This window comes from Sorex fumeus, unplaced genomic scaffold, assembly GCF_029834395.1.
Source record: "Sorex fumeus unplaced genomic scaffold, SorFum_2.1 ptg000128l, whole genome shotgun sequence".
Classification (NCBI taxonomy): Eukaryota; Metazoa; Chordata; class Mammalia; order Eulipotyphla; family Soricidae; genus Sorex; species Sorex fumeus.
Genome location: NW_026606185.1, coordinates 52,536,279 through 52,551,283, shown reverse-complemented (window position 1 = coordinate 52,551,283; position 15,005 = coordinate 52,536,279). Strand labels below are relative to the sequence as shown.

The window sequence follows — 15,005 nt, the reverse complement described above, 5'->3', positions numbered from 1 at the left end:
AAGAGATATTGCAGAGGGTAAGGTGCTTGCCTTGAATGCAGTCAACCAGGGTCTGACCCCGGCACTACACAGAGTCTCTTAAGTTCACTAAGAGTCATCCCTGAGTTTGGAGCCAGGAGTAAGCCCTGAGTTCCACCAGGTGGGGCCCCCAAACTATACCAAAATAAAAAAATTACTTGAGCTAATAATGAAAATTGTAAGAAAAATGAATTAGTGTATAATAAGAGAACAAGTCAGAGGAAATTTAAGTAAATACATGCAAAATTCTCACAGAAACTAGAGCTCATAAAACTGAGCTCTAAAAAGAAAACTTAAGTAAAGCATGAAATCTCTTGGGGCTTCAATGTACTAAACCATAGAGAGATGAGATTAATTCTTAGTTAATCCAGCCAACAAGTACTGGGGCTTTGTGTATGATAAGTACAGTGCTAAGAGACATATTTTAGGGTAGTGAAATGAAAAACGGGTCTTCTGCTCAAGGCAGTCATTGTCTCAAGGAGTAGTCAGATAATTCCAACAGGGATAAAGGTAATAATCGAGGCAGGCACAATAATACCAAAAGAACAGAAATATGGGAGTAGCTTAAGCAATTTGGTGTGAAAGCAAAGAAAAAGGTCAGTGGAACTTCCTGGAGGTACAGAACTGAGTTTTAAAACTTAGAAAGGGTGAGCTGGGCATGTAGACCAAATGGGAGAGCACATGCCTGGCATGTGTGAAGTCTTGGGTTTGATCCATGGTACCAGATGTGGCCCTGAGCACCAACAGGCATTGCCCTTATAACAGGAGGAAAAAAAATTAGAAAAGTTAGCCTAACAGACACGAAAGGAGAAATTTAACCTTACACTGTATAGCTCTCTGAATGTTTTTAAATGTTCTATTATCTAAACTATTAAATCAGAAAACTTCTCTCCAGAGAAGTTAAATGATTTCTCAAAGATTCACTGCTGGCAAACGGAAGTGCTCCAATTAATACTTAAACTCCTTCTCATAATCTAATGATGCTTTTCTTTAAATCAGTGATTCCCAAGCAGCAGTCATAGGTCCAAGACATTTACAGGAGCCACAGGTAGATGACATGGCACAAAACTCGGTGGCCAGCCAGTAGAATGAGGACCACAGGAACAGAACAAGATTGGGGGGGGGGGGGGGGTGGAGGCCAGGATTGGAAAAAGGTTGAGCAACACTGCTTTAAAGAATAAAGCCTTTTGGAAGAAAAGCGTCTGCCAGAGAGGCAGGCTGGGGGACGGGGTGGCAGGATGGAAACTGGGGTGGGAAATGTAAAATGGTGAAGGAATGAGCCGTGTTGGAACATTGTGTGGCTAAAACCCAATCATGAACAACTCTGTAACCGAGTGCCTCACAGCGATTCAATTAAAAGGAAAAAAAAAATTTAAAACACAAGAAAAAAAAGAAAAAAGCCTTTCAAAAATTCTCATCAAAATTTCATACCCATACCAGAATAGCAATCCCACAGAAACAGAAAATACAGACAAGGATACTGGGCCAGGCTGTGAAGATGGAAATGTTAATTGTCATGGGCTCTCCAATCCAGGTAAAGAAAAGGTACCAAGCAGTGAGAGACCCCCAACATCAAGGTATACCTTTATTCAGTGGCTAAAATTGTAAACTATTACATTTACTAGACCACACTAAGTTTTACAGACATAACAATGACAGGTATTCAGTTAGTGGACAGGAATCAGACAGGAATTCCACAGACATATATTTTAAAATATTAAGAATTTAGTACTTTATTTAATTACTATTTATTTATTTCTGAGTTTTCGGTCACACCCATCGATGCTCAGGGATTACTCCTGGCTCTGTACTCAGGAATTACCCCTCGTAGTGCTTGAGGACTACATGGGATGCCAGAGATCGAACCCCGGTCAGTCATGGGCAAGACAAATGTCTTACCCTATCTCTCCAGTCTCTAATTATTATTTATTAATCACAGCAACAATCTTCTTAAAACTGCATATGGTTCCCTGAATAACATCAGGAGGGATCCCTGAGAAGAAATCTAAGAGTAAGCTCTGGCCACAGGAACAGGAAAATTAGTTTCAAAGAAAACAATACCCCGGGCCATGGTGGTGTCAAAGAATCTAGAGGGGAAAAGGATTTTTCTGGAGTTGCATCCAGGTAAGCAAGATATGATGAGGTGAGGTCAAAAAAAGCAAATTAGAGTATCTCTCATTAAACTGTGTTTAATGCACTAACTCACTGTTTCTGAATTCTGATTCTATACTAGGTGCTGAAATGTATCTCCCTTTGGCCTCCCAAAGTCATCAAAGTAATTAAGTATTATTCCTCTAGAATGGTAAACAAATGGAATGGGAAAACTTCTGATGACCGATGCTTCAAATTCCATTTAACTGAATGTACCTTTCTCAAAAGGTAAATTTTAATTTTTTTACATTCACATATATACTTTCTTTTTTAAAAAAATCAAAATTTTTTTATTGAATCACTGGGAGACAGACTTACAAAGCTGTTTGTGGTCGGGTTCCAGTCATACAGTGTTCTCACATAGATACTTTCATTAAAAAAATTTAAACTACAGGGAATTCTCAAGAATAATACAATGAATTGTCAAACACCCTTTGAAACCTAGATTAACATTTTGCCTAATCTTTCTAAACCATTTAACAGTTAGTTGCATATATCAAAAATGTTCACATTAAAATGTTTAAGGATAAATCTCTTTAAGCCTACTCTCATAACCTCAGCACAATTCAGACGCTTAACATTTATTATTTTTATTGTTGTAGGGGCCATACCTACTGGTGCTAGAGGTTGTGAAATGCTGGGGATCGAACCATATCTAGGGTCTGGACGTATCCTCTGCCACTTGTGTCACATCCTAATTAAGCTTAATATTTAAATGGTACTATTATACAACATGTAATCCATACTCAAATTTCAGTAATTGTTCTGAAAATGCTCCTTTAAAAATTTAATTTTTATGATAGATACTAAAGGTAAGTTTTAGATATTTTAATAATATTTTTTGCAAGCCTCCTATAAGAAATTTAAAGAATTATTTTATTAACTACTTATCACTGCCACTGAAAAAGAGAAGACTGTACTTTCCAAGTAAACCCAATAAGACTTCTTATTACTGGGAAGAAAAGACTCCATCTTAATAATGCCCATCATTTCTACCCCTAGAGATCAGAGGTCTCTCTCCTTTGAAGCAATAGTGTGATTAACATGCAAAAACACTTGTGTAAAATAATTTGTGTCCATAAAATCTGGGTAGATGCAAAATGGGGTAGACATTAGATATCATTTTATTTTACAATCCTCTTTTCAAGGGCCCTACTGATTGGTACAGGACGAGCACCTAATTTGAACTGAGTTTGGCCCAATGTCCCACATCCAGCAACGTCCTGTCCAGACTGCTCTTCCAGGGAGTTTTTGGTGTGAGAATAAGAAAATCGAGTCCAACATTTTCTGGTGACAGAAGTTGGGAGAGGTGGCATTTTGCAGGGTAAACAGCTGCCAAGAATCTTGCCCCCTGGGTAAAGTTCATGCAGAAAAAGCAAATACTTCTGAATATTTTTTAGCATCTAGCTACAGAACATGAAAAATTTTGTACTTCTGTGTAAAATAGCTCAAACCTTCATCAGGAAACATATGTTAACGTTGCCATGACTGACCTTGTTTGTCCTTGGGTTCAGCATAAGCGGCTTGCCTTTCTCTTTTGTACTTAGACGCCGACATGCCCGAGAACAAGGAGGGGCAACTACTCTTAACCGAGACAGCATCTTTTCTTTCACCTAGGAAACACAAAGCGAAAAAACAAAAAACCACTGTGTGAAATGGGGTAGAAATTCATGTACAACAAGCAAACAGGCAATCAAAACCAGATTAGAAACTTAACTTTCACAGAAAAATATTTTTCAAAATACATTTATATTTTTACAGGTTATGATGGTTTTAAGGGTAGTAACAGGTAAACTTTTCCCTACAATACTCAAAATCCTTGAATAATCATCAGTGTTATTTTTTTTCTGAAAACAGATTTTATTTAGGCACTATGATTTACAATGCTCTCAATATAAAGTTTTAGGTATACAATGTTTCAACTCCTAACCACCAGTGTCAGACTTCCTCTACCAATGTCATTGATGTTTTTAATATATAAACTACTAACCATTTAGCCAATTTCTAAACCACACTAACATTACAAGGTATCTACCTCCCACTTAAGAAAGAAACTTATAGGTTAAAAAACAAAGCGAAAAAGGAAGGTGGAGAGAGAGTACAGTGGGTGGGTAATGACCTTGCACCCCAAGCTGGGTCAATTCCCAGCATCCCATATGGTCACCTGAATCCTGCCAGAATGATCCTGGGCCACAGAGCAAGGAGTAAGTCCTGAGCACCACTGGTTATGGCCCCAAAACAAACACAAAAAACAAGGCCATCAAATGAACACATCTTAGATGAGTGTGAGACTTCAGGTCCAGAAATGGAAAAGTCAATCACAGGACAGCCTGGAGCATACACATTCAGCTAAAGAGAAGCTCCCCAGATTCTTAATCAAGGTTTAGAATATTAATGTATTTTAGTCTATTATAGTCAGTGTTTAACTGTAATAGATTTCTTTCTGTCATTGGAAAATTTGTTATTTAATACTTAAAAATTGTCCAGAGGGGCTGGAGTGATAGAACAGTGGGTTGGGCATTTGCCTTGCTTGGGGCCCACCTGGGTTCAATACCTGGCATCCCATCTGGTTCTCCCGGGCACTGCCAAGAGTAATAATCCCTGAGTGCAGAGCCAGGAGTGACCCCTGGGCATCACCGGGTGTGGTTCCCCACCAGAAAAACTGGTTAGAAAACATGTTTTTGTTCTTTTACATCTATAAACACATGAGAATTTTTCCTAACAGAACTCTGTAGCACTGTCCTCCTGTTGTTCATCGATTTGCTCAAGCAGGCCCAGTAACATCTCCATTGTGAGACTTCTTGTTACTGTGTTTGGCATATCGAATACATCACGGGTAGCTTGCCAGGCTTTGCCCTGCGGGCGAGATACTCTCAGTAGCTTGCCAGGCTCTCTGAGAGGGGTGGAGGAATTGAATCTCGACCATGTGCAAGGCAAACGCCCTACCTGCTGTGCTATTGCTCCAGCCCAACAGAACTCTAAATGTATTAAATCTTAAACATTCACTGCTGGAAACAGAAGTGATTCTTTGCATCAGTTTTCCCACCAAAAGTCAATCTGTACTACTTGTTTATTTCTTTAATCATTACAAATCAGTGCACATATCAAGAAGTTTTTTTTTTAATGGAGATTGTATTTGCAGAGAAATCTATGATCCGTATATAAGGGTGGAACAAAATCATTTAAACTTGTTTTTGGGGCTGGGGGGGGGGGTGGGAGCACACCCAGGGCTTACTCCTGGCTCTGCATTTAGGGATCACTCCTGGTGGACTTGGGATCACAAGGAGTGTGAGAGTTCAACCCTGGTGAGCTGCATGCAAGGCAAGCGCCCTACCTGCTGCACCATCCCTCTAGTTCCTTCCACTGGAATTTTTTAAGTTAATATTCATGGATGTAAAATCAAACACAAAAACAATTTTAAAATCAGCAGTTCAAAGAATTTATTAAAAAAAACTGTACTGTACAATCCATCACCTTTATCCGCTTCCAAAAAAATGTTTATCCTCCCCAAAGAAATACCATACCCACTGTGAGCAGTGAGCCCTTATTTCTCCCTCCCCTAATCCCTGCAGTCTGCTGTCTTTATGGATGTAACTATTCTGAGTAGTTCATACAAACATGGATGTTTCATATGAAAAAGCTAACAGAATTCTATATGCTATGCACCATCAAGAATGATGAGACATGGGGCTGAAGCGATAGCACAGTGGGTAGGGCGTTTGCCTTGCACGCGGCCAACCTGGGTTCGATTCCTAGCATCCCATATGGTCCCCTGAGCACTGCCAGGAGTAATTCCTGAGTGCATGAACCAGGAGTAACCCCTGTGTATCGCCAGGTGTGACCCAAAAAGAAAAAAAAAAGAATAATGAGACATACCACAACATAACTAATAGGTTCTTCAAAAATGTTAATGATAATAAAGATAGTATCTCAGGAGTCACTGCTTTGTTGTTTCACTGTGGCAGAGATAAAACAGGTGACCTACACCCCTGATCTCAATTAGTGCAAGTTTAAGCCCAAGCCAAGCTAAATACAAAACCTGCCAAAGTCTGTAGTACACAGTGAAAAAAAACTACTACAAAAGACATTACTGGAATAACTGCAAAACTGGAAGATATATTGTAGTTCAAACAGACTTGCTATACAATTTCAAGCTTCTGAATTTGACAATTTATATAAGAGATAGTCTTGTCCTTGAAGTATTAAGGGTCAAATAGGATGCATGATGCAACCAAGCATCTGAAGTGATTTCCAAAATAATGTTTCAAAAGACAAATGGAAACAACATCAAATATGCTAACAAATGCTAGAGTAGCATTCTAATTGTGTAAGATCTCAGGGAAGATGGAAATAGCAGTAAATTAAAGGTTTGAACGATATGATCTAACCTTTACCGATGTACCTATTGATATTCTAAGAAAAGACTCTTGGCTTTTCTTCTCTCCTCATTCACCAGAGAAGTATTCCCTTCTAATGAGAAAAAACTGAAAGCTATTAAAAGACATTTTAGAAGTTTATATCAATTCCTAAAATTTGTAAATGGGTAGAAAGGTCTCATTTTATAAGACCCATTTGCTAAAAACGGTTTTTACTTTGCATAAATTTTAAAAGAACAGTACATGACAAAAACGCACAAAGTCCACAAAACCTAAACATTACGCGCGCGCGCGCGCACACACACACACACACACACACACACAATTTGAGAGATGGGGTGGCAGTGGTTGAATTATTTCTGGTTTAGCTGTAAAGTTTTCAATTCAGAGATCAAGAGTTTGAATAAGTATGTCATCATGAACATTTATTCTTGGACCCTGAAAATATTAAGCTTGCAGGAAACGGATGAAGTTGTTTTCTGCCTCCCTTATCAACCGTCACTTCATCCACCGATTTCTAAAGAGCTGATGTCCTGTTTCAAGACCATCTGCAGGAGGTTTAGCCTCTCAACAACACACATTGGTATGGATGATGATTCTGAGAGTAAACGTGCAGTACTGGAAGTCTGTCAACACTGTTAAGAATATGACAGCACAGCAGGTAGGGTGCTTGCCACGCACACAGACAACCTGGGTTTGATTCCTGCATATCATTCGGTTCCCCAAGCACCACAAACAGCAATTCCTGAGTGCAGAGCCAGCAGTAACCCCTGAGCATTGCCGGGAACAACCCCAAAACTAAAAAACAAACAAAACAAAACAAAACAACAACGACAAAAACCAAACAACCTAAAAAAGAAATTTTTCTTATGGTAGGGAAGATGGCTGGGGATGGGGTAGGGGTCACAGGTGCAGGCTTTGTGGGTTCCCGTAGAAGCCCCTACTCACTGCTGAGCTCCAGTTGCATCATATTGCCTGCTCCTAGCACTGAACTGTCCTGCCGGATTGGCCAGAATCTCCATAGGTGGCCCCTGGCTCCCCAGGGCTGCTTGGAAAACCTCCACTTGCCTCCTAGGGAAGGCGGGGGTGGGGTGGCGTGTGATAATATTTCACTGTTATAGTCCTAGAACTTAGTTTTATATTCTCTGACATGTATCGAAATGAATGAAGAAATATGTGCATGATGTGAAAAGTTTTTCTAGTCTAAGACAAAGAAAGAAGCACTGCAGAAGGTAGCCAGGGAAGACAGTGGCTACTTTATTCACATCTTTGCAGAAGAAACTTCAGAATCAAGAATGACCTTTAAAGAAACGCTGACAAAGAATGTAGAGCACCAGGGAAATGGTAAGAAGAGCAGGAAATCGGCAACTGGCGATCTTCAAAAATTTAAGTATACCAATTACTTCTGAGTATTTTAAAAATAGAATGAAACCTGAAAATCACACGTGATATCAGGCCAGGCCAAAAAATAACTGAGTAGCTCTAAGACAAAATATAAGAAAAAAAAAAGAAGTAAATATACCCACTGAAATCACTTTTTTTTAGTTAAACACAAGCAAATTACTTCTACTATCACCAGATCGTTATCACCCAAAAGGTACAATCTTCTGACAGCTTCCAATTCATGTTTTCAGAAGGACAGAAACATTAATACTGGAATTCTGTATTCTACTCATCTAATTAGTCTTATTCATTTCCACATGTTGGGAATTGAAGATATAAAAAGGAATAAACAGCAAAACGTTTCTTCCAATCTATAGCAAATTTCCTTTCTCTGAAAAAAACCAATATAACCAATTTGTTGGCCTGAGGCTTTAAATGTTTTTAAAGTCTGAGCTTTCAAATGTTAAGGGAATTTTTTTCATCATTCTATTACCAACAGAAACATTAATGATCAAAAGTATGTTTTATACATAATGATGCCAGTGACAGAACTTCTTCTCTAAAGCATGTATTACATTAACAAGCCTTAAACTAAACTGTTTTAATTTAACTTGTGTATTTACAGAATCAAATATTTCTTTTGGGGGGGTTTTGGGCCATACCCGGTGATGACCTTGGCTTACATCTGGTTCTGCACTCAGGAATCACCCTTGGTCATGCTTATAGGAGCAAATGGGATGCCAGGTATTGAACCCAGGTAGGCCATCTGCAAGGCAAGCATCTTACCTGCTGTACTACCACTCCGACCCCAGTTATGTGAGTCTTAACATCACCTTTTTAATCTCTAAGTTTAAATGAGAAAAGCAAAGTTCAGAGATAATACTGACATGCCCAATATCACATCTAGTCATTGGCAGTGGAATATTCTTGAACCTTATTTTCATCTCATAGTCCAAATTTTTCAGTCCCTGAGCCTCTGGCTATACTTTAAATCTTTCTTTGAAGTTCTCTCTTTTTCCTGCGTAAATCCTATATTTTAAAGTAAGAACTTCATTTCTATAATTGAAATATTTCTCTGATATTTTCTAAAAATTATTATTTTGTTGTTTTGGGGATACACCCAGCAGTGCTCCTAGTTGTGCTCAGAGATCACTCCTGGTGGGCTTGGGAGACCATGAGGTGCCGGGGATTGAACCCAGATTGGCTGCGTATAAGGCAAGTGCCTTATCACTGTACATCTAATATTTAAAATCTCACCATTCTCTTCATTATTTCTGATAAGCCTTCCCCCCGCCCTATATCATGTGTACTTGTTTTTTCATATTCACCTATCCCTGCCTGTTTCTTTAAATATTTTAACATCTGCCTTTAGTGGTGGGTATAAATTTTTTAATTCTTTGATAGCATAATTTTTGTCTGTAAACTCAGATTTCTAAAAAATTAGAACTATCTTTGGTGATGCTTCCACATATATGGGGATGTTAATAGAAACCAACCCAGTGGAGATATTTTCAAGTTTATGTCAAAATAATATGTAAAGTGCTTACTGCCTATAACCAGTTTCTACGTTGGTTTCTTTGCTAATGTTTCTGCACCTCAGAAACAGAACGTTACACCTGAACTCAACTGAGAGGCAACCCATGAATTCTCTCTGTGATGTGGAGTAGGATGGATGGCCTCACTCCAGCCAGGACTCAGATTCCCTAACCAACTATGGAGAGAACAGGCATTTCCTATCCTCTGCCTCTGTGTCCCTAATTTGGTCCTTACAACTGAAGAAGGCCTGAGAACTCAGTTTCCAATACCAGCAAATCTACCTCATAGATAACTGTGATGAACAAATAGAACAGTAAATGCAAAATGATATTACAATTAAAGAATAAGGATAGTGTGTTATATCAAAGTACTACTTTATTACTAACAGAAATTAAAATTAAAAGGTACTTTTAATAGTTTTTGAAATAAGCAAAAAAAAAAAAAGAAACAAAGAATAAAATCTCGGCCAAAATTAAAGACTGAGGGACAGACAAGACAGACAAGACAGACAAACAGGCAAGCTGGCATTGTAACAGCTGGAGGCAGTAAGATAAATGGGAAAAAAAGACTACATCTGACTCAGTATGTTCCACAGAATGACAGAAGAACAGAAAGGATGGGCCGGGTAAAAACAGAAACAAAAAGAGTTGGGGCTACTAATTTTGAATAAACATGTAAAATCAAGCTGCTTACTAGAGCGTTTCTTGGATACTGAGCTGAGATTATCTGTGGTTTCTTCCCTGGTGTGCCATTCACACTGCCTAGGCCTTGGAGGCAGCGGAACTTATTCTCTGGTGGTGTTTATAAACTGAAAACTGCCAGGCCATTGGCTGCTGGAGATTACTCTCCTTGGCCCCATACCTGGGGATAGAAAGGAGAAGGTCAATGCATTAATTAGAGACCAAATTACAGAGAGGTCATGACTTAGTGAGCACAATCTTTACAGTCAGACAGCCTTGGGTTTGAATCTGGACTCTGCTAACTGCTAGTTTAGAATCAGCTGTGGTACCTAGGCATTCTCCAAAGGTCCCTGGAACTGGTGTGGTTGGCATACATTTTTCACTACTTTATGACTAAATGAGAAAAATTCAAACAGTGTGATTTTTTTTCACTACATCAAGATTTTGTTTTTAGTTTATAAACATGATCATCCTACCTTTTGGTGGTAAAATACCTTTCTTACTAGAAAGTGTGGGTGTGGTCATTTGTAGACCTTTTAACAAGCTCTTTAACCTTGACAGATTAAAAGTTGGAGATCTTCTGTTTGGTTCCAATAACACCCTAATTACACATACACACACTACATATACCTATCTATTTATTATCTACATTTCTGAAGATAGTATTTTGTTAAATACATTATCATAAAATCACAAAACCTTTACTATAATTCATGTAATAAGGTCACTATATATTTTAATGGCCCACGAAGTCCGTAAGTCTGGGTACCAACCCATTTCATTCTCAGGAGAAATGATTCCGAAGACTCACTTTTTGCCACCAATTAAGACAGAGGAAGGGAATTATTTTCACAGACCTATGTGTTAAAATGGGGCTATATAAAGTATCAAGACCTACAGCAGAAGAGACAGCTCAAAGGTCGGAGCACTTGCTTTATACGCAGTAGGGGAGGCTCCATTCAATCTAGCACTGACTGGTGCCTTGAGACCCCCTCCCCGGGAGACACCCTTAAGCACTAAGTCTAGAATGGTTCTTGAGCTTCATGACCCCCAAAGTATCAAGATTCCAGAATCGTATCATCATAAAGAAACTGAATACTTGACTCGAAGCTTTATTCAACAGAGCCCCAATTAAGGCAGTCTAGCTGAATGGTGAAACACAACTCTAGAATTAAACAGCAAGGTTTTAAAATTCTGGCTGTGCCACTACCAGCTCTGTTACCTAGAATAAATTAGAGCCTCAGTCTCCCTGAGTTGCGGTTTCCTCATCACTCAGATGGGGATGATAAACATCAGGACCTAGAAAGTAGGCTGGCTTCAGATCTGAATGAGATAATCCACGTAAGATGCTTATCATGGTGCCAACAGTCCTCGCCTGTCAGCTATCTACACATTACTGTTATTAGCACTAACAGGCCAAGCAGTGAGAACCAAGTGCCTGTTAGTTCCTGCATCAACATCTTCTACTTCAAAACCTATGTTGAGTCTGTGAGGATAATCATAAATAAAATTTATTTAAACTATTTCAAATTAGATATCTGGATCAAAGTGAGACTTTAGATGGCATACTGATCCAGGGAACAATCAAATGCCATCTTAAAATAAAAATATATTTCATTTCTACTGAACTATCAGAGGAGGTATAATATGCAGCTATGTAATCAAAATGGTGATTTTTTCAGTTAACTTTTATTTTTAGGTCCCACTTGTAGAGCTCAGGGGACCATGCAGTGCTGGGGATCAGACCAGGACCTCCAACATATAAAGCATGTGCTTGGCCCATTGAGCCATCTCCCTGGCCAGTAAAAAACCTTTTAATCAAATAATTACTTTTTTTTTATAAAACAAACACATATTATAATTCTGGTTATTTAACATGAATTTTGTCCTTTGAAACTGATATTTTACAGTAAGTAACTAGGTTTTTGGTGTTCAGTTTTAAAGAATGGCTATTAAATTTATCTGAAATTCACCGACATAAATTATTTTTCTAGTTTAATAAAAAATTGATCGTCGATTTGCTCGAGCGGGCCCAGTAACGTCTCCATTGGAGACTTTATTTTAAAATAGCTTATTTTTAAGTAAAACTAAATACAAGTTATGCATAAACAGCACCATAGGAGTCAATTTACTAAAAGATTTACAAAAGAAATTCTCAAGTGGTAACAGGTTTTCCTTAGAAATTTTAAAATGTTCTTTAAACAAATTTACTGAGACCAAAAAACACTACACAAACACCATCTGAGGATAAACCCTAATGCATTTCATTCACAGAACAAGATACTTCTTGTTAAAGTATACCTTAAAAATTAGGTTATTTTAAAATGAATTCATTTTTATTAAAAACTGATTTACTGTATTTGTTTTAGAGGAACATTTCACAGCTCTCAAAAATACATATTACCACCATACTTATTTTCAAAGTGTCAAAATCCTCCCCAACCTTAGAGACCACTAGACTTCCTCACCGCCCTCCAGGGGTAAGTTTCAATTCTTAAGAGAATGAAAAACTACAAAAGAGTAGCCCACCATTTCCCAGTGATTGTTGAGGAAGTTTGCTATAGCAGCATTCCTAGTTTTGCCTTAAGTCTATAATAACTCTTTGCTGAGGTCTTGGTTCAGAAGTAGAGCACTTCCTTGCATGTTTAAGACCCTAAACTCAACTCCCAGCACTCAACAAACAAACAAAAAATAAGTGAAACATACAAGTCAGTGCTCAAAGTTAATTATGTAAAGGTCCAATAGCATAAAATGGGGTTAAACTGTTTTTCCTATATTTCTCCAGACCACATAATAGAGCAACACGTAACTCAACCACAGTAATTACACAAAGGATAAATGTATAATCTATATAAAAATAGATTATGGATTTATACTTTGTGCAGCTACATAATCTATACATTATATATACATGAATCTGTAGACAGAATAGACTATAGGCAGAACAGGTAGGTTATGTAACTTTTGGGTGACTACTATAACTATTATATGCATCTATGCCCAGGTATCAGGTAGGACTTCCTTAACTTCCAGAATGTTTGAAAACTAAAGAACAAAACTTAAGAGCTAAAGATGAAAATTTTTGTCATCAAAATGACAAAATAGCTTTGTAACAATTCACTTCATAACATGACTAATGTTTAAGGTGCATTCAGGCTTAAGAGATATGGGTTCTTTTTATTGGTGGTGGAGGTTAATTAAATTGCCTGAGTTTGAATCCAGCCAGGCAGCGCCACTTAGAACCTTTGATTGTTAAGTTACTTTACCTTCCTAGGCCTCAATTTCTTCATCTGCAAACTGGAGATGTACCAACCTTAAGAGAGTTATATGCAGACAATTCACGCAGAAAACAGTGCCCAGCCCATAATTAACAATATACGCTTCTTCCATGGAAACGAAAAGAAATGGCAATTAGCTGCTTTGTTTAAAAGTAGTTGCCGCCAAGTATTAGGAAGGTAAATCAGGGGCTGGGGCGGGGAGGGCGCCTGCCTTGCACGCGGCCAATGTTCAATGCCCTCGTTCCATACGGTCCCCGGAGCCCCACCAGGGCTAATTAATTCCTGAGTGCAGCGTCAGAAGTAAGCCCTGAGCACAGCCGGGTATGACCCCAAACCACTCAGAAGTGAGGTCAATCACGCAGACAGGAGATGCATTTTACATGGAAGCCCTTCTGTTGTTGTTGTTGTTGTTTTAAATAAATAAATAAATAAATAAATAAATAAAAGAGTTGTTTTGATTGCACTTCTTGCCAAGGCAACCACCCGATTTTGGAGGCCAGGTCGGCAAAATCAAAAAAAAGTCAAAGTCCTGGACCGCCGCGCACTGGTAGGTGGCAAGGCACCTCGCGGCGCGCTGGCGATGGTCCTCGCCGGCGCCAAACACCTGCCAATCCTGGGGCTGCCACCGATGCCATTTCGGATAAGGAACCGAACCGTTCCAATCTTGGAACTTTCTAGCCTGCAACAACTTCCTTCCAAGCGCGGCACGGGGCGGGGGGGTGCGGGGGGGGGACGACAAACCGGCGAGCGGACGCAGGGACACGCGCCGCCGCGCGCCGCCCGCCCCGGAATTGGTGCGTGCAGAAAGCGAGACCCGTGGGCTCTGCTCGTGGCTTGGCGCCACCAAATCGGCCGGCCAGGGGCGCGAGGGGGCGGGAAGGAGGGAGAGATGCTCGCGCCGGGGAGGCCCCGGGGCCTCACGCCGGGCGGCAGGAGGGCGCCGGGGCCCCCCACCCAGGGCCCCGGCAAGTTGCGCGCCCCCAAAGCCGTGCGCCCGGGGAAAGCCGCGGACGGTTGGGCTGGGGGGGTGGGGGGGGTGAGGGGGAAGCGGGGCGGTCACCGCGACCTGACCGCTTTCCCCGCTTCCAGCCTGGAGGACGAGGCGCCGCCCGCACCCCGCACCCCGCACGCCGCACCCCGCCGCCGCCCGGCGAGGACCTTGGCCGGCTTGCGGGGCTCCCCCGGCGCTGCCCGCTTGCCCCGGCCGGGGGCCCCCGCCGCGCCAGGCCGCCCCGCGCCTTACCCGACGTCCCGGCCCCGCGACAGGTGGTGCTGCCCGAGCACAGAGGCCGCGGCCCTGCCGCCCACGCAGGCGATGCTCAGCTGCCGCCCGGGCCCGCCGTCCCCTCGCCCGAGCTCCGCGCGAGCCGGCGCCAGCTCCGCCCGAGACTGGCGTGGGCAGCCGGACACCAGCCGACAAGGCAGCAGCAGCCCGAGAGCGGCCGAGTGAGGAGCCCGAGCCGGGAGGAGCGCCGGCCGAGCCCCATGGGGCGGAGACGGACAGGGGCGCGGGCCAATGGGGAGGCGGGACGCCGGCCCCGGGGGGCGGGGCCCCGCGCGGCCGCCCCGCGGCCCGCGCGTTC

General features: G+C 41.1%; 1 protein-coding gene across 2 annotated transcripts in view; it reads right to left on the bottom strand.

Moving 5' to 3' along the window:
* ME2 (malic enzyme 2) overlaps positions 1 to 14,800 on the bottom strand; it is a 55,163-nt gene extending 40,363 nt beyond the window's left edge. The window contains exons 1-3 of one of the 2 annotated variants that reach the window (XM_056138000.1): positions 14,666 to 14,800; positions 10,158 to 10,325; positions 3,663 to 3,782 (exon numbers count right to left, since the gene is read on the bottom strand). In XM_056138000.1, coding sequence (XP_055993975.1) covers positions 3,663 to 3,770 — 108 coding nt within the window. In that variant the 5' untranslated portion in view covers positions 3,771 to 3,782; positions 10,158 to 10,325; positions 14,666 to 14,800. The remainder of the gene's footprint in view (positions 1 to 3,662; positions 3,783 to 10,157; positions 10,326 to 14,665) is intronic. The other variant, XM_056138001.1, reaches the window with a different exon arrangement.
* Between the last annotated feature and the right edge of the window lie 205 nt (positions 14,801 to 15,005).